Raw genomic sequence first — 19,650 nt, 5'->3', positions numbered from 1 at the left:
TCCAATTTCTAAATTTCTGACCACAAAGCATATCTGATCATGGTATATAAAGAACCATTGAAAAATTAAATCTGTTTTTGTGAGTCAAAAATTAAGATAAAGTATATTTGGAGGGAGCATATCAATTATATCAGTTGATAAAATGTATAAATATTACATGTTGATAAATAAATCTATTGATAAATGTTATCAATTGTTAACTTATCAACTGCTAAAAAGATTCTATCAATTTGGTCATGCACTTCGTCTATGTGACAAAATAACCAACAGTAGAGGCTCAAGTAAGTAGTTCTAGAGGTAGATTGTTGTTGGCATTGGTTCAGTTATACCAAATACCTCAGGGGCATCTTTGTGCTTTGCATGGCCTTTCTCAAATGATTGCAAGATAATTGAAGTGACTGCTGAAATTTCAGACATCGTATTTAGTAGAAAGAGAGAAAAGGGGAAAAGGCCACAGCCACATCAAGGAAGATAAAATTTCCTAGGGACCTTAATTAGACTCTTAACATCTTCTGGTTGCATCTCTTTGAGTAGCAGAGGGTCACATGGCTAGTCCTAGCTGAGAGAAGGAAGGCAAAGAAGTGGAAATTGTGAGTAGGGTTTAGGTCTGCTGCATATTCTAATTTCCATGCTATTTACTTTGTGTGCCTGCTAAGTCGTTTCAGTCCTGTCCAACTCTTTGCAAACCTCTGGACTATAGCTTGCCAGGCTCCTCTGTTCATAGGATTCTCCAGACAAGAATCCTGGACTGGATTTCCATGCCCTCCTCCAGGCGCTCTTCCCCACCTAGGGATCTAACCCGTGTCTCTTACATCTCCTGCAATGGCAGGTGGATTCTTTACACTACTGCCACTTGGGATTGGGAAGCCCATCCTATTTACTACATCACATTATTTGTGTCTTATTTTAACTTATCAACCAAAATTTTTTGTTGCTGTTACTGACTAGCCACAAACAATAATACATTCTTTTTGCCTCTGAAATTTAAAGTGGGAGACCACCGAACTCATGTCATGGTGTTATTCTCCCAAGAGCTTAAATGATTTTGGTTGATTCTCAAAACATAGTCTATGGTGGTAGCATATGAGTGTGTATATTTTTTTGCTCCAGATTTTTCATTAGGAAGTTGTTGATGAAATAGACCTTTTGACCAAACTGATAGACTAATTGAAAAGTAGGTCAGGCTGATAGCAGCAAAGTCAAATGTTGTCTTTTTCAGAATGATTGATTATTCTGTCCATTGCAGATCCCTTCAAATTGATTGGATGTCTCCAGGGAGGCCAAATGGCATCATTCTTGGATATGATCTCTTACGGAAAACGTGGCGCCCATGCTCTAAAACTAAGAAGTTAGTGAAGGACCACACTGGTGGACTCTGTGAGGCAGTGGAGTGTCAAAAACATGAATCTCTTTGTGGAACCAGGTGCTACTCCCCTGAGGCTAAGGTAAATCTTTTCAAACGAGTCAGTAAAATATGTTTTTCCCACTACATTTCTGGGCTGAAGTCACTTGCTTCTTAAACCATGGTTTATCATGTTCAGTATTTCCACTGGAATAACAAGAAGACCCTGTGGAAAAGAAAGGATGCCTATAAAAATCACATCTTCCTCATGAGCATTTTAGCCCTCTCATTTTTCATCATCTTCATAGAAAAAAAATGAGCTTATTGAAATGATAAGGAACCTCCCAAATTTGTGCTTGATTGAGTGAGTTGAATATTCTTTACAACAAATTCATTCAGCTACAAGTGGCTGTGTTACCTGACACTGATGAGTAACTGTGAGCCGGACCTTTCATGATTTGTCTGAAATATTTTTAAACTATGGCCATTTGCAGATTAATGTTCATATTAGTTTCAGTTTAAGAATCAGATCAATAATACAGCTAGACAGAGTAGTTTATAAATGGTTTTTATTGACAAATGATGCAGAAAATCCTTAGTGTGAAGATAGGATTTCACATAATGAAATAACATTCCTATTTGTCAACAACATCACACATGCGATGACTAAAGCTACTACTAAATTCAAAAGATTCACTGCAAAAGGATTCAGTAATTAAGAAAGTGAGTTGTTGAAGTAATGTGGATTAAAATGCTTATTATTGCTGACACTGGCTAAGCAGTTTTTATCTAAGAAATGTTATAAAACTAGTAGTTACTAACTATACTTTTTTTTTTTTTTTACATTTGGGCTCCAGAATTGTCATTAAGCCCAAGTTCTATATCATTTTAAGCCATTAAATGTGTGCCATCTGGTGAATATACTTTCATAAAATGAAATGGAATTTAGGATTTCTGAGAAAAAAACATGCTAGAATAAATTTTCCTGTTAAAAACATTCTCCAAGAGAAAGGAAACTTTGATGCATTAAACAAAGTATTACTTTTGTTTAAAGGATTAAGGCATATGCAGGTTTTCTCAGTGAAACAGAATAAAGGAAGTCAATTACAATCTCAAGAGAAAAAAATTTGTTCGTAAATTTCTGTCTGCAGTTTAACAATCAATATGTATTTCCTGGGTGAGAGGTTGAAGGGAGGTAGAAAATAGACTTCTTGTGAGTCTAAGAGCCTTTTGGCTAAATCATTATATACATCAGAATTATCTATAATAGTTATACAAGCTTCCCTATTTGATTGCAGCCATGGATCTCAAACCCCAGTGAGTATCATACCTGGAGGTCCCACCCCCAGAGTAAGTCTTGGATACAGCATGAGAATTTGCATTTCTAACAGGTTTCCAGGTGAGGCCTCCTTCATCTGGTCTAGGGACTGCACTTTGAGAATCACTAGATTATAAAATTACTTCTGGAAAACCTAGAGCAAGGAACAGGCTGCCTATTTCAATATTAGCTACACCTTACCAGCTCAAGTTACTAAAATTGTTTCCTCAGCCAATGAACTTTAAATTAGAAGATTAAGAAATACTCTGTTCAGGGGCAAACATCTCAAAAGAAATCATTTCTTGAAAATGTTCCCTTTGGGGCCCCCTCAAAGATCAAAACCAGAGTGTGTTAGAAGAAAGGCATAAGTTTTATGTGACTTGAAGGAGCCTGAGAATGGCATTGACAATGAACATATGGAAGGAAATCAGATGTGAAGATCCATCAATAAATAAATACTTGAATATTTAAAAGGATGGTAAGTCCTAGACACTCTGAAGGAAAAGACTGGTGGATGTGCTTTGGTGTCCAAGAACTCTGTATGTGAATGGAACTTTAATAGGTGCTTTAAGATTATACAGCCCACGGCACAATTTTAGGTTACTGTCATAAAACAAGAAGAAGGTATGTATTGTTTTACCCTGCAAGCAAAAATGTCCACCATTCCTAAATCCCAAATAAACACAAAGAGTATTTTCCTTAGTTCTTTAAAATGGAGCGTAATTTGAAATTTTACTTTTCATTCAGAATGTGGCATCAAAGGATGGAGTCATGCAGTTTGTCCTTGGAATCAGACTGATTTTGACTCTTCATTGCTAATAACTAAACAACAAAACCAACTTATTCCAGTTGGTTTACCAGGGCTACCTGAGGAACCACAGAAATAGATTTCTGCCCAGTTTCCTTGCTCTTTGGTCACTTCTGAGAAATGAATGAAGTACTAAGCTTGCCTTCAGACTTAGTTATTCCATACTCTACTCCCTTTGGGTACAGCATGAATCAAATGTTGGTGCAGGCTGAAGTAGCAATGAGCAAAGAGGAAAAAGAGAAGCACCTCTTAAACAGTGGTTGATTTTTGTCTGCCCCAGGAAGCATCTATCTAATTAATGTAACTGATGCCAAGTACAGGTTCTGAGGCTACATCTCATGTTCAGTGTCTCATTTGTCCTAGATACAGAGTGTCAGTCTCTCAGACCTCAAGTGAGCATGCACAGTAATTATTTGACTGTTTGAGCACATAATTTCTTCCACAGCTCCTGGAGAAAACACATTGTTAAAAGGACTTTTCAAAATTATCTCCCATATAAATTTCCTTACATGTATATACATATGCATACATATATGTATACACATTATATATACAAACATTCATAAATACACATATATGCATACATTATATATATATATATAAATGTTGGACACTGTTGAGATTGCCTTGTCTGAAGATTGGCTTCACCAATAAGTAATCATATAAATTAGTATAAGGAAAATACAAGGTATTAAAAAAATGATCAATAAGAGACAGGTTTCCATAGATGTGGTACTGTTTAACAATCATTAACAGGTTTCCATAGATGTGGTACTGTTTAACAATCATTAAAATAAAAACATATATATGAAAGAAATTGCTTATTTGCAACTCAAAATCATCTTCATATTGGAAGCACTGACATTCAAAAGATAATTCATATTTATAGCATATTATAATAGAGCACAAAGCATGGTCGGAGGCTAAAGAAGCTACATTGTATTGAATTGAAATGATAGAATTTGAATGATATTCAGAATACGTATTTTTTAAACTTTTGAATTTTTATCAGAAATATGCTACATTTGACCTAAGGTCAAGGCCTTATTAGATAATAACACTATCACATAAGATATGGTGGTATGTTACTCTTAATAAAACTGTTTCTTTTACATCTGATCCTCAAATTTAAGGTTTGTTGTAATGGAGCTCTCTATGACCCTCAGCCTGGACATGCCTGTTGTGAAGAGAAGTACATAGCACTTGTTTTGAACTCAACTGGAGTTTGTTGTGGTGGCCGCATACGAGAGACACAATCAAATCATCAGTGTTGCTCAGGGTATTATGTTAGAATTCTACCAGGTAAGGATCGTTTCCAGGTGTACTCAGTAATCTTGGGAACCAGAAAAAGCAAACACATGACTTATGTCAGTGAATTGTTTTAAGCACCTCCCCACCAAAAAAAAATACAGGGCTAATAGTAGCCACTAACACATAGCCAACATTTGGTTTTAGATATCATTTCCTGTTTCAGCTTTCTTGAAATATAAGCAAGACAAAGCACAAACCAGAGAGGAAATACAAGGGACTTGTTGTATGTACTACATAAAGAAATATATCTGGAGAGCTGGGTAACTGCCTTTTTTGTGACTTTATTCACATGGCTGAGTACTTCATCATAAACTCTGAATTTCTTGGTATATCACTCCATGAAACTGTTCTCCATTTTCTCCATCTCTCTTCTGAATGGTGCATGCGTTGTTCCTCATTGTTGCTGTTCAGTTGCTCAGTCATGTCTGACTGTTGGTAACCCCATGGACAGCACCTTGCCAGCCTTCCCTGTCCTTCACCATCTCTCGGAGCTTGCTCAAACTCATGTCCATTGAGCCAGTGATGCCATGAACCCAACTTGTCCTCTGTCCTCCCCTTCTCCTCCTGTCTTCAATCTTTCCCAGTGTCAAGAGTCTTTTCCAATGAGTTGGCACTTTGCATCAGGTGGCCAAAGTATTGAAGTTTCAGCTTCAGCATCAGTTCTTCTAATGAATAGTCAGGATTGATTTCCTTTAGAATTGACTGATTTGATCTCCTTGCAGCCCAAGCTACTCTCAAGAGTCTTCTCCAATACCACAGTCCAAAAGCATCAATTTGGCGCTCAGTCTTCTTTATGGTCCAACTCTCACATCCATACATGATACTGGAAAAATCATAGCTTTGACTACATGGCCCTTTGTCAGCAAAGTAATGTCTCTGCTTTTTAATATGCTATCTAGAATGGTTATAGCTTTTCTTCCAAGGAGCAAGTGTCTTCTTATTTCATGGCTGCAGTCACCATCTATAGTGATTTTGGAGTCCAAGAAAATAAAGTCTCTCACTGTTTCCATTGTTTCCCATTTGCATTTGCCATGGAGTGATGGGACCAGATGCCATGATCTTCATTTTTTGAATGTTGAGTTTTAAGCCTGTTTTTTCACTGTCCTCTTTCACTTTCATCAAGAAGCTCTTTAGTTCCTCTTTGCTTTCTGCCATAAGGGTGGTATCACCTGGATATCTAAGGGTGTTGATATTTCTCCTTGCAACCTTGATTCCAGCTTGTGCTTCCTCCAGCCTGGCATTTTGCATGATGTTCTCTGCATAGAAGTTAAATAAGCAGGGTGACAATATACAGCCTTGATGTACTCTTTTCCCAATTTTGAACCAGTCTTTTATTTCATGTCTGATTCTAACTGTTGCTTCTTGACCTACATACAGGTTTCTCAGGAGGCATGTAAGGTTGTCTGGTATTCCCATCTCTGTAAGACTTTTCCACAGTTTGTTGTGATCCACACAGTCAAAGGCTTTAATGCAGTCAATGAAGCAGAAGCAGATGTTTTCTGGAATTGTCTTGCTTTTTCTATGATCCCACATATGTTGCCAATTTGATTTCTGGTTCCTCTGCCTTTTCAAATCCAACTTGAACATCTGGAAGTTCTTGGGTCACATAATGTTGAAGCCTAGCTTGGAGAATGTTTAGCATTGCTTTGCTTGCACGTGAGATGAGTGCAGTTGTGTGGTAGTTTGAACATTCTTTGGCATTACCTTTCTTTTGGATTGGAATGGCATTATTCTTAGGTGGATGGTTATCACAAATTCCATTTATCTGAGGCTAGCCCATTGTCAGTTCCCCTTGTTACTCTACACCTGGCAGAGCAAGGTGGGATTAATAAAGAGTAGCAATCAGGAATTTTTCCCTCCTCACCTTCTTTTCCTTCTATCTTATCAGCTGACTGAATAAGCCATTTTCCAAATTCAACTACTCAAAACAGCTTCCAATGACTATAACTGAGAATAAAGACAACAATTGGCATTTATAAAACATTTATGAAACAACAAGCATCTGGCAGGCTCTGTATTCAAGATTTTAATTATGATATGATACCATATATTTTTTTCACAACTATAGGACACTGGTATTTTATCTCAAGTTTCCTAACATAGAAAGAGGTTCAAAAAGAATCAATAACATGCCCAGATTCACATAGATTAATTAATTAATTTTGAAAACCTACCTTTGTTAAAGTACTATTATTTTTTATTCTTCCACAAAGATGCTTTCGTAATTCTTTGTAAAAGTACTATTTTTTTCTAATTATTATGCAAGAAAATACTTTCATAATTAAGGAACTCTTAATCAACTGGATTTTCCAAGTAAGAAAACACAATGGTGATGTAACTAAGGATTAGTCTTAACTTTGTTATACTACAAATCATAGTGTTAGGCAACCAATCAGACACTGTCAAATGCTTTACTCTCTCAAAATAATTTGCACTTTGGGAATTTTCAACTATATTTCACATCTTTCCTCCTTTGCAAAAAAAAAAAAAAAAAATTGCCTTCAAAATTACAACCACAGATGTGAGATGAAAATTTTCTGCTGTCCCATCCTTCCCATTCTTCAGACCAATAGGTCATATTAGGCTTTTCTCTAATTGCATTTTTATCTCCAAGTCACATTACAATTTTTAATAAGTTGTGATTTTCAAAGAACTGTCCCAACTCTGAAAAATATCCACTTTGCCTTAAAATTGATGAAAATCACTTGGTTACATTTGTCAAAGCTATGAACACCTCAGAGATTTGCCCATCATCTTTCTCAATCCTAACACAAATTGTCAGATCTTGAACTAATAAAGCAATCTACTTATATTCTATTTCCAAATAAAATTCAACTTTTTTTCCCCAAAGAAGGTCCAAAAATGAAATAAGTCCTGGAAGCTCAAAGGTCATTTATTGATATTATACAAGCCTTTCTGTTGAGTATTGGCCACATTTGGATCTTTTAAGTGGTTAATTTTTCAGAGGATGAGGATGCCTACCTTGATATCAAAGGGAAAAACTGCAATCTTATAGGATAATCAAAGAGAATGTTTTGCTCTAATCACTAATCTCAATGTACCTAATTGAAGATATTGTATTGTGACCTCAGTCTTCAGCCTATAGTCTTTATTACCTGGTTTAACACTGTTTACATCATGAAAGAAAAACATGTTGACCCAAAACCATCTTATTGTTTGGTGGTTTTAGTCACCAAGTTGTGTCTGGCTCTTTGCCACCCTGTGGGCTGTAACTTGCCAGGCTTCTCTGTCCATGGGATTTTCCAGACAAGAATATTGGAGTGGGTTGCGATTTCCTTTTCCAGAGGATCTTCCCCACCCGGGGGTCAAACCCACATCTCCTGCATTGCAGGCGGATTCTTTACCACTGAGCCACCAGGGAAGCCCCAAACTATCTTATATTTCAATGTAATTAAAATTCACTCAGTAGTCTGCCAGTTCAAGACTGAGACAGATCTAGGCATTTTGATATTTCTAGACAAGTCTGAAATATTGGTGAATAATATTTACCTCATTTTGGTGAGTAATGTTGACTTCATTTTTTCTCACAACTTACCTCCATAGAACCCCATAACAAAGAGCAGCAGAGAAAAGAATGCACTTTCCACTCCCCTTTTTTTTTATAAATATGCTAATGACCTCAAGCTAAATGTTAATGTGGGTCATTCTTTGATAAGAATAACAATTAACTGTTAAGACTGCATGGTAGCTTTTAAAGAGAAAACATTTTCAAGCCTGTGGTGAAATAGATTCATTTTGAGAGGTTAATGAGAAGGTGACTGATCCTTGTATCTTATGTCTAATAGCCCATTTTTGAGGGGGAAAAAAAATCAGTTTTACTTCTCATTGATATAATCCACACTTCTTTTTATGAAGCCTTTTCTTCTGTCAGTAACTGAATAACATTCTGAGGGATTCAGGGAAATATGACTGAAATATCCAATTGATATTTGTTATACTCAGAAGTGGATTTTTTTTAAAGGATTGGTTTTCCCCAATATAAGTATATACACTGTTCTTCTAAGCCCACCATTGTCCTAAGTGATGTTTAATTAAATGATGTTTCCCCTGGACCGTGTGACACATTATGGTAAAGAAAGTCTTCCAACAAGGGACACTGCTCATTCTCTAGCTGCAAAGATTTAAGAAATGGGAACTACATTGCAGACCGGAGAGGAGAAACCTCTCACCTAGGAAAAACATAACAGATACAGTTACTTCACTATTCTCAGTAAATCCTTTCTCCTTTTCCCTAGGTACTTCATATAAGTAGAATCATGTAATATTGGTCCTTTTGTGACTGGCTTACTTCACTTAACGTTTTCAAGGTTCATCCATGTTGTAGCACATGTCAGAATTCCCTTCCTATTTCAGGTTGAATGATATTCGATTGTATGTATTTACAACATTTGGTTTATCTGTTCATCTGAGGATGGACATTTGAGCTGCTTACACGTCTTGACTGTTGTGAATAAGGCTGTTGTAAACACTGCTGTACTTTTCTCCTATGTTTTCTCCTTAAAAGTATATGGTTTTAGCTTTTACATTTAGGTCTTGGGTCCATTTTTATTTAATTTTTGTATATAGTATAAGATATGGGTTCAACTTCATTCTTTCCATTTGGATGTCTAGTTTTTCCACTGACATTTGTTGAAAAGAGGGTCCTTTCCCCCAGTGAATGGTCTTGACATCCTTTTGGGAAATCATTTGATTATGTATGCAAGGTTTTATTTCTGTGCTCTCTATTTGGTTCCATTGGTTTATATGTCTGTCTTTGTACTAGGATCACATCGTTTTGATTACCGTAGCTTTACTGTAAGGTTTGAAATCAAGCAATGTAAGATTGCCAACTTTGTTCTTTTTTAGGATTGTTTGGCTATCTGAGGTACCTGGAGACTCCATATGAATATTAAAGTTGATTTTTCTATTTCTGCAAGAAGTATTATTGGGATTTTAATAGGGATTGCATTGAATCAGATCACTTTGTATAATATTGACATATTAACAATATTAGGTCTTCTAATCCTTGAATGTGGAATATACAATTTAATCCTAATTTCTTTTAGCCACAGTTTGTAGTTTTCATTGTACATTTCCCTTACCTCCTTGATTAACCTTATTCTTAGGTGCTTTTATATTATTGTAAATAAAATTGTTTTTTAAATTTCCTTTACAAATTTTTCATTTTTATTTTCATAATATATATTTTGTATGTTGACTTTATATGCTGCAACTCTGCTGAATTCTCTTATTAGTTCAGATTGGGTTTTGAGTGTGAAATCTTTAGGGTTTTCTACCCATGAAATTACATTGTCTGTGAACAGAGATAAATTTTACTTCTTCCATTCCAGTATGGATGCCTTTCATTTCTTTTTCTTGCCAGATTGCTCTGGTTATCCTTTAAATATTATGTTGAATAGAAATGGTGAAAATCAGATCCTTGTCATCTTCCTTATCCTAGAAGAAATGATTTCTTGAGTATAACATTAGTTGTAGGGTTTTCTCATATGCTTTTTATTGTGTTGAGGTATTCTCTCCTACTTCTGGTCTTCTAATTGTTTTTCTAATAGAAAAGTTTTGAATTTTGTCAAATGCTTTTTCTGTACAAGTGAGATGGCCATATGTTTTCCTTCTTTCATTCCACTAATATGGTTGTATTACACCGAGTATGTTTTTTTGTATGTTGAATTATCCTTGCATTTCAAGAATAAATCCCACTTGGTTATGTTGTATAATCCTTTTAATGTGCTATGGAAAGAAAGAAAGAAAGACTGTTTGAGAGAATTCTCCAGTGAAGCCATCTAGTCCAGGACTTTTCTCTGCTGGGAGGTTTTGATTAGTGATTCAATCCAGTTACTAGCTATCAGTCTATTCAGATTTTATATTTCTTCATGATTTAGCCTTGGTAGGTTATGTGCTTCTAGTATTTGTCCATTTCATCTAGTGGGATGGGTTTTTGACCAATAAATTTTGGACAAGAAAGACCTCAGGGATAACTGCTAAGAGTTCTTGTCCTATTTTTGTGCTCTTTATATATCAGCCAATAGTTAAATATTGTCCCAAATTTTAAATATCATTTTGGTTAGCAGTTCATCTTGCTTTTACTAACCAAGTTTTGGCATATCCTTGCTTCATAGGAAGATGAGCTAATTGACAGATCAGGGAGTCGAGGACTATGAATTCCTGAGGCAATCCTTAATTCTTCACAGATCTTGTGCCTTTTCTTAAGATGTTTTGGCAAGTTATTAACTAGATTATGCAGATCTTTTCTGGACCTTGATTTAAATCTGTAAAATCTGCCAGGTTGGCCATCATATTCACATACCTTATAAGATTTAATGAAGGGATAGTATCCAGGGATAAAGATATGTTTAAGAAGAGGCAGTGGAGGAAAGAGAAAAGGGTCTGTTGAAGATGTGGGGAGGAGAAAATTAATAAGACAAAAGGGAGAGGAGGTCACGGTTCAGGGGATTAGGAAGGAGGTCAACCCAGAATTGGTCCTGAGATACAAAAGGGAAGATGAAGTTTGATTTTCAGATCTTCCAGTTTCTTATTAGTCTTTTCCAAAATATCCTTCAGAAAATCCATTTAAAAATTTTTTCTGTGTTTAGAGTTTTCCTATCTTTTAGACAATGCTACATACAAAAAAAAAAAGAAAAGAAAGCAGACTACTGATATTTAGAATATTTGAACCCTTTCCTCCCCAGGCACTAGGCAAAAGATTATTTTATTCTTATCTCAGGTTTCCCAGAATATCATGTGAAGGGTAAATGTAGATGTAACTGTATCAGTGAAATTCAGTGTCCACTATAGTTCAGCAAAATACTGATATGCAGACTTGAATATAGTATTTTTACCTCTTCTCACTTAATTAACCTTTTCACTGGAAATATTTTGTCTGATTAAATAAATATAGTTTGATTAAGTAAATTGTAATAAAAGCAATATGAATGTATTAAGAATTGTTTTCTCAATCCATCCCCATTTTCCAAAAAAAATTATACTAAATAGATAGAAAAGTATTTGTACACAGATCTTTTTATAATGCCACTTAATCCATGTCACCAGAACTTCATATGCTCATGTAGTAGCCGTCAGAGAGAAAATAAGCAATATAGCCTTGCCTCTAAGTTGGCATATGTGTATGTCATGTTTATACACCTTCAACATGTTTGTTTATACATGTTTATCACCTTTAGTGCAAAATTGAAACATGTTTATACACCTTCAGTGCAAAAATGTTCATACACCTTAATGTAAAAATTTTGAAGTTGTATTGAGATTTTGTATCTCTGGTATGACAATATCCTATCAACTGGTTGGCATCTGCAAGATCGTTGTGATAACATTTAGTTGTGAGTCAAAGCATATTTTTTTAACTCATGCAATGATGGTTATTGTCCTAAATTGACAGGTGAAGTATGTTGTCCAGATGAGCAGCACAATCGGGTTTCCGCTGGCCTAGGCAACTCCTGCTGTGGCAGAATGCCGTACTCCACCTCAGGAAAGCAGATTTGCTGTGCTGGGAGGCTCCATGATGGCCATGGCCAGCAGTGCTGTGGTGGACAGATTGTGAGCAAAGATTTTGAGTGCTGCGGGGGAGAGGAAGAGGGTGTGGTATACAGTCGCCTTCCAGGTAAGGGAGCATTGTCTACTTTTCAGTAAACGGAGAATCTGTGAAGCAGAGAAGTTGACAGATTTGCCTTAGATATAAAACGTATAAGTAATGAAAGTTTATTTTAATTACATCTGATGCAACAACTAACTACACACTGTCTAATAAAGAAAAATGTAATCTCACATTTTTATGTGCGTGTGATATATTTCATAAAAACGGACCAATACTCTTTCTTCTTGAAAAGTGTCATGTCCACCAAAAAGCAAACAAACATATGAATGCATTGGTTCTGGACCAAGAGAATAATTCACCACAATACTGATAAGATACAAATTATTATTGATGATGTTATGTACAGATTCTTTTACTCCCTTTTTGCTATAGCTATTAAATTAACATTAATAGCAATCATTGTCATTGAGTACTTACTACCTAGGAGGTACCATGCCCAGTGTTTTATGCATTATTACCTCAATTAATCTTTACAAAATGGTTATGATTATTACTCACATTTTTAAATGAGGAAACTGAGGCACAGAGATTAGACATTTGCACAAGATTACACATTTAGTCAGATCTAGATTTGGGCACACCTGAAAGGTATAACATTGGGGCAATGGTCTTTAAGAAAACAAAATGATGAAAACAAAACAAAAGTAAATATTTCTCAGGGAAAAATAAATTATAAGAATTATAATTTTAATTATATAACTTCTGGCATCTCTCTCTATTTTTTTCCCCTGACATGTTTAACTGAAACCCTTGGTCACCTTTTCACATAAAAATGGCTTTGTACTGTAATTATCTAGAGAAAATAGAAAGATATTATCTAGAAAGAATAGATAATTCAATCTTTCCTGTTACATAGTTGATCAAAATATTTTTTAATGATTTTAAGTTTATAAAAGTGACTTTAAGCTTCACAACTCATCGTTATAATTTTATAGAAATGTTTGATTATTGTCAAATTTGGAGAAATACCTACCAAGTGTTTTTTAAGGCTTTCGGACATTTTAACTTTTTTTGTCTTAAGGTGATTTGCAGTGACTCGTCTTAGCTATTTGTTGACTTGACAGCATAATTACCAGTTTTCATGGATATCCTTACTGTATGACTGAATTTATAAGTTGTATTTTGTCATAGATGCCATTGTTTTATCTACAAATGAGTAAGAAGTTTAGATTTTTCCAATATGAGTTATCTCTGTTCATAATTTGTATGATCAAAGTAATCAAATTGCTTATGCATTGCTTCAATCCTAGATCCATCATTTTCTTTTAATAGTTTCCTACTTTGGGTATGATTTGAAATTTATCTTGTTACAGTTTTCTTCTTGATGTCAGAATATTTCAATTGATTCCATTGTTCATTTTTATAGCTTTTGTCTCATATTATATTAATTTTTCTATCTGATCTTTCTTTAAACCTTTCCTTTACATGCATACAAATTAAAGGTTTGTGATTTCTTACATTCCTTATCTTTTCAAATTGTGGTTAAAATGACATATTTAAGCCTTGACAATTCTTTAAAGAAAGTGACTGAAATCATATAAATTTAGCTACTGAACCCAAACTAAATATTCCCCAGACTCAACTTCCCCTTAGTTTGAGTTCAAAAAGGTCCATGGTTACCCCGATCTTAATCAATATGTGGACACATATAACAGAGGGCAAGTTAAAAGGGCAAGAGACAGTGGCCAAAACAAATTGTAGTTATATATCATACATTTGAAAATGTCATAAAAATATGACTATCATTGCCTTGAAAGGGGCTTATGCAAGCAAAGAACCTTGAAGATCAAGTTTCCTGAGCTTTAAGGGAAAGCTACTCCTACAACTATAATGTGTTGGAACTCTAGCCCCTCCAAGTTAAGATTTCAGGACATCATAGTATCTTGATGGAGATGAACTATGAACTCTCCACCATCTTTCTATAATTTCTTCTCTTTTCAAAAAAATCAAAGAATAATCCTTAATAAAAATAACAATTATTTAAAGTATTATAGTTTTATTGTTAAATACCACGTTCTTATATACATTCTCTTTTCTGTAAAGTTCTGATGTAAACTATTAAGAGGAGCTCTTCAGTTATGAAGTTAATCAAAATTATTGAAAGTATCAATCCTGGCTATTCCAGAATCTTGTCCCTTAATAAGAATATAGACTCTCAGTATTTTGGTAGCCCTTATATAAATAAGAAATGCTAAATTTAATTAAAATAAATTTTAAATTAAAAATAAATTTAATTATTCATAATTAAATTTCAACACCCCCCCCCCCCAATGTGGGAAAGACTAATCTCCTTATTTGAACCTAAAAAAAAAAAAAAAACCCTGATTTCTGGTTATTTATTTTTATCTTTGAATAGCCATCAAGGGTATTTCCAGGGCATTTACTAGTCTGTGAAGTTGTAGATCACCTCTCTGCATCCACAATTGTGTCCATCTTAGGCATTTTAAAAATCCAAACCAGTGGGATATATCTAGAGGAAGATTTTGATATATATGCTGTCAATTTGGCTGATAGTTCTATTTCACTATGATGGTTTCCATCAACTGTCCAGAAAATAGTAAGAGTGAATAGTTGTCCTACATACAACAGAATTAGATTTCAATTATGACCTTTTCATTGACCTGAGGAATTTAAGGATTACCTCTGGATCCGTCTTATAAGCTAACAAGAAACTTGACTTTGCCAGGAAAAAAAAAAAACAAAAAGGAAAAACGAACCTTCCAAGATCTTCTTCAAAATTGAATGTTATATTAAATCAGATAATACATACACAAGTGTCCAATGTAGATGCACAGTCATTTCAGAAATTTCCTCCATGGATAGTAGATGTAAAAGACTAGTATTATAAATATAGCCAAGAAATATAGCCAGTTAAGAAATCCAGCCCAGTGTCTCCTTGTTATTCAGTTGCTCAGCTGTGTCTAACTCTCTGTGACCCCATGGACTGCAGCATACCAGGCTTCCCTGTCCTTCACCATCTCCTGGAGCTTACTCAAACTCATGTCTATTGAGTCAGTGATGCCATCTAACCATCTTGTCCCCTGTCATCCCCTTCTCCTCCTGCCTTCAATCTTTCCCAGCATCAGGATCTTTTCTAATGAGTCACCTCCTTACATCAGGTGGCCAGAGTATTGGAGCTTCAGCTTCAGCATCAGTCCTTCCAATGAATATTCAGGGTTGATTTCCTTTAGGATGGACTGGTTTGATCTCCTTGCAGTCCAAGGAACTCCAAGACACTGTTTACTGGCAAAAGATGTACACAAAGAGCAGGAGACAAATTATAGCAACCATGGTGGCCCAGTGGTTAAGACTTTGACTTCTAGTACAGAGAGCAGCGGGTCAACCCCTGGGCAGAGGAACTAAGATCCCACATGCCTCATGGCCATAAAACCCAAAATATAAAACCAAAGAAATATTGTAACAGGTTCAATATGTTACTTAAAAATATTACAATATGAAAAAGCAGGCAACATTCCACTTTCACTGTTTGCCAAGCTGAGTTCTATGTGCTTCATATACACTGACATGGTTCATCCTTAGAGGAAACCCTATGAGATAGGTACTGTTATTATCTCCATTTTACAGATGAAGAAACAGAAATACTTCTAATGGAAGTTAAAAATGTTTTCGAATTCACACGTCAAGTCGGTGGCTGTATCACTTCAGGTATCGCTCATTGTTATTGTAAATGAATCTCAAAGTTTATAAAGGTTCAAATGCCATGGAGGTTCATTTCTTTCCCATATAATAGGATGTGATGTGAATGTTGTCATCCAGGTAGCTCTCTTTCCTACAATCGTTCTGATTATTGAAAGCGCTGCTGTTTTCAACAAGTAGAGTCTCAAATTACCTGGGAATTGTATCTATTCCTGCAATTACAAGAAGGAAAGAGTATAAAATAACAGATGTGGATTTTTTTTTTTTTTTTTTTTTGGCCAGACCTAGGAATTGCGGGCACTTTTAGTTACAGTTTATTGAAACTCAGCTATCTATAGATACCTAAATGCAAGGGAGGCTGGGGGATTTGCCTGTGAATCTCCTGCCACTGTGACTAGGAAGTGTTGCTAACTCCATCCCTATAGTTAAGCTCTTAACCTTTATGAGCATTCTGATAACTGAACAAGCACTGGATACTCTCCAACCCACACCATATCAATGTTTATCAGAATAGATGAGCAGGCCCAATAACTACCAAGTTGCAAACATTTGGGGGATGACCAGAAAAAAAGAGAGAAGACTGACTGCACACCACACATGTGCCAAAGTTAGAAGAAGAGGTGCTGTGAATGCGTGCTAGGCTCTAAAGCAGTGACTTTTAAAGTATGGCCCAGGGAATTCTGAAGGTGAGATCAAAAGTATTTTCACAATAATATTAAACTATTGCATACTAACCTATTCACCTTCATTTTCTCATACTATACAGTGGAGTTGTCCAGAGATTCCATGACATGTAATGCTGCGGAAGAGTTTTCTGATTTTCTTAATTGAAATATAGTTGATGTACAATATTATATATGTATATGATATAATGATTCACAATTTTTAAAGGTTGCAGTCTACTTATGGGCTCCCCTGGTGCCTGAGACAGTAAAGAATTAATGAAGAATCCACTTGCAATGCAGGAGACCTGGGTTCTATCCCTGGGTCGGGAAGATGCCCTGGAGACGGGAATGGCTAACCACTCCAGTATTCTTGCCTGGAAAATTCCATAAACAGAGGAGGAGCCTGGCAGACTACAGTCCCTGGGGTCCCAAAGAGTTGAACATGAATGAGCAACTAACACTTTCACTTTCATTCTATTTATAGTTATTATAAAATATTGACTATATTCCCGATGGTATAAAATCTAGCCTTGTTGCTTATTTTTATACATAGTACCTTGTATCTCTTAATCTCCTACCATTACTTTACCTCTTCCCCCTTCCCTCTCCCCACTGGTAATCACTTATTTGTTCTGTATTGTAAATCTGCTTCTTTCTTGTTATATATTCACTGGTTTGTTGATACCACGTATAAATGATAACACACTGTGTTTGTCTTTCTCCGTCTGATTTATTTCACTTAGTCTAATGACCTCCAAGTCCACCCATGTTACTGCAAATGACACAATTTCATTCTTTTTTTATTACTGAGTAGCATTCCATTGTGTATATATATGCCACGTCTTCTTTATTCATTCATCTGTTGATGGACATTTAGGTTGCTTCCATGATATTGCAACAGTTGAATGTACAAGCAGGAGAATTCAGGTAGTTCTGTTAAGCCAGATGTTAAAGAGACTTGCAATAATGTAAAACAATGTCATTCTTCTTGCTAATTTTTCTCAGTTTGGAAATGTGCTTATTTTTCAAAAATATTTATATTAACATGTTATATATTTATTATTATTTTAGGTGAATTAGTGAATACCTATCTTAAACATTTCAGTATTAAGCTCTAATCTAGTTCAGTGTAGTCACTTAGTCATGTCCAACTCTTTGTGACCCCATGAACCACAGTACACCAGGCCTCTCTGTCCATCACCAACTCCTGGAGTCCACCCAAACCCATGTCCATTGACTCGGTGATGCCATTCAACCATCTCATCCTCTGTCGTCCCCTTCTCCTCCTGCCTTCAATCCTTCCCAGCATCAGGGTCTTTTCAAATGAGTCAGCTCTTCGCATCAGGTGGCCAAAGTATTGGAGTTTCAGCTTCAACATCAGTCCTTCCGATGAATATTCAGGACTGATTTCCTTTAGGATGGACTGGTTGGATCTCCTTGCAGTTCCTAGGGACTCTCAAGAGTCTTCTCCAACACCACAGTTCAAAAGCATCAGTTCTTTGATGATCAGCTTTCTTTATAGTCCAACTCTCACATCCGTACATGACCACTGGAAAAACCATAGCCTTGACTAGATGGACCTTTGTTGACAAAGTAATGTCTCTGCTTTTTAATATGCTATCTAGGTTGGTCATAACTTTCCTTCCAGGGAGTAAGCGTCTTTTAATTTCATGGCTGCAGTCACCATCTGCAGTGATTTTGGAGCCCAAAAAAATAAAGTCAGCCACTGTTTCCACTGTTTCCCCATCTATTTGCCATGAAGTGATGGGACCTAATCTAGTAAATATCAACAAATATAACCCACATAAACAAAAGCGATTTGTAATCCTGATTTATTTGTGAAAGTATAAAGGGGTCCTGACATCAAACTTTAAGAACCAATGCTTTAAGGCTTACTCTACTAGAAAATCATGACCATTAGTTAGTTATCCTGTACTGTGACTAATCAGTTGAGTAACTCATTCCTTTGGATGGGTTAGCTGAAAACAGACCCATTAAAGACAGAACCATTGTTGTAGAGAAGTAGGGATGCAAAAGTGTTGCCCCCCCAAATACCATAATGAGCCAGAGTTTTAAAACAGCAGCAGTGTCTCATTTTAACATTGTTGTTCTTCTGTTGTTTTTATTTTCAGTCAATTGCCATATTACTTCATTCAATAAATGTATATTGTGTTGTGATTATGTTCAAAACATTCTCAGTGCTTTGTGGGTATAAAATGGCTAAGATTCTATTTTTATCCTTAAGGACTTACAATCTTATCAAGGAGAAAAGTGTCTGTATGTTTAAACATAGGCATATGAGAAGGATGAATATATAAGCATAGTCTTAAAACTGAGTGATCACTCCATCCAAGGTGATGGAGAAAGCTAAACTACTGGATCAGAACCACAAACAAGGAGTGGGATTTTGAGAAGCATGGATGGAAGAAGGATATTTCAGCTAGAGGGCATAGCCTGATCTGAAGTGTGAAATTAGCAGCCTGTAAAGCATGTCACTTTTTACTTTCATGTATTGGAGAAGGAAATGGCAACCCACTCCAGTGTTCTTGCCTGGAGAATCCCAGGGATGGGGAAGCCTGGTGGGCTGCAGTCTATGGGGTCGCACAGAGTCGGGACACAACTGAAGCGACTTGGCAGCAGCAGCAAAGCATGTCTAGGTAGGGGTGAGCAGTTGGGTTTATTGGAGGTAGACACAGCGTGTAAGCAAATAGAGGGAGATAAACCTGAAGAGCCAAAAGGATTTGAACCTTGTTTGGTACTCAGGGAAGAGTTGATGAGATAATAATAACTGTGATTTGAGATAAATCAGATTTGAGTGGCAAAATGGATGTGAAGGAGACAGAAAGATAAGTCCCTTAAGACACTATTGCCAAAAACAAAAGCAAATTTAAGTCTGTTAAAACATTCTTGCCAAAAGTA

General features: G+C 35.8%; 1 protein-coding gene across 1 annotated transcript in view; it reads left to right on the top strand.

Annotated features, from left to right (window-relative positions):
- The window catches only part of USH2A (usherin), an 892,942-nt gene that overhangs the window by 654,181 nt on the left and 219,111 nt on the right, over window positions 1-19,650 (top strand). The window contains exons 47-49 of the mRNA XM_061161192.1: window positions 1,247-1,445; window positions 4,602-4,770; window positions 12,194-12,415. Of these exons, the coding sequence (XP_061017175.1) occupies window positions 1,247-1,445; window positions 4,602-4,770; window positions 12,194-12,415 (590 nt within the window). The remainder of the gene's footprint in view (window positions 1-1,246; window positions 1,446-4,601; window positions 4,771-12,193; window positions 12,416-19,650) is intronic.

The sequence above is a fragment of the Dama dama genome, chromosome 14 (genome assembly GCF_033118175.1).
Source record: "Dama dama isolate Ldn47 chromosome 14, ASM3311817v1, whole genome shotgun sequence".
NCBI classification, from domain to species: Eukaryota; Metazoa; Chordata; class Mammalia; order Artiodactyla; family Cervidae; genus Dama; species Dama dama.
Note: the sequence above shows the minus strand (reverse complement) of the source record. Positions and strands in the feature narration are given on the sequence as shown.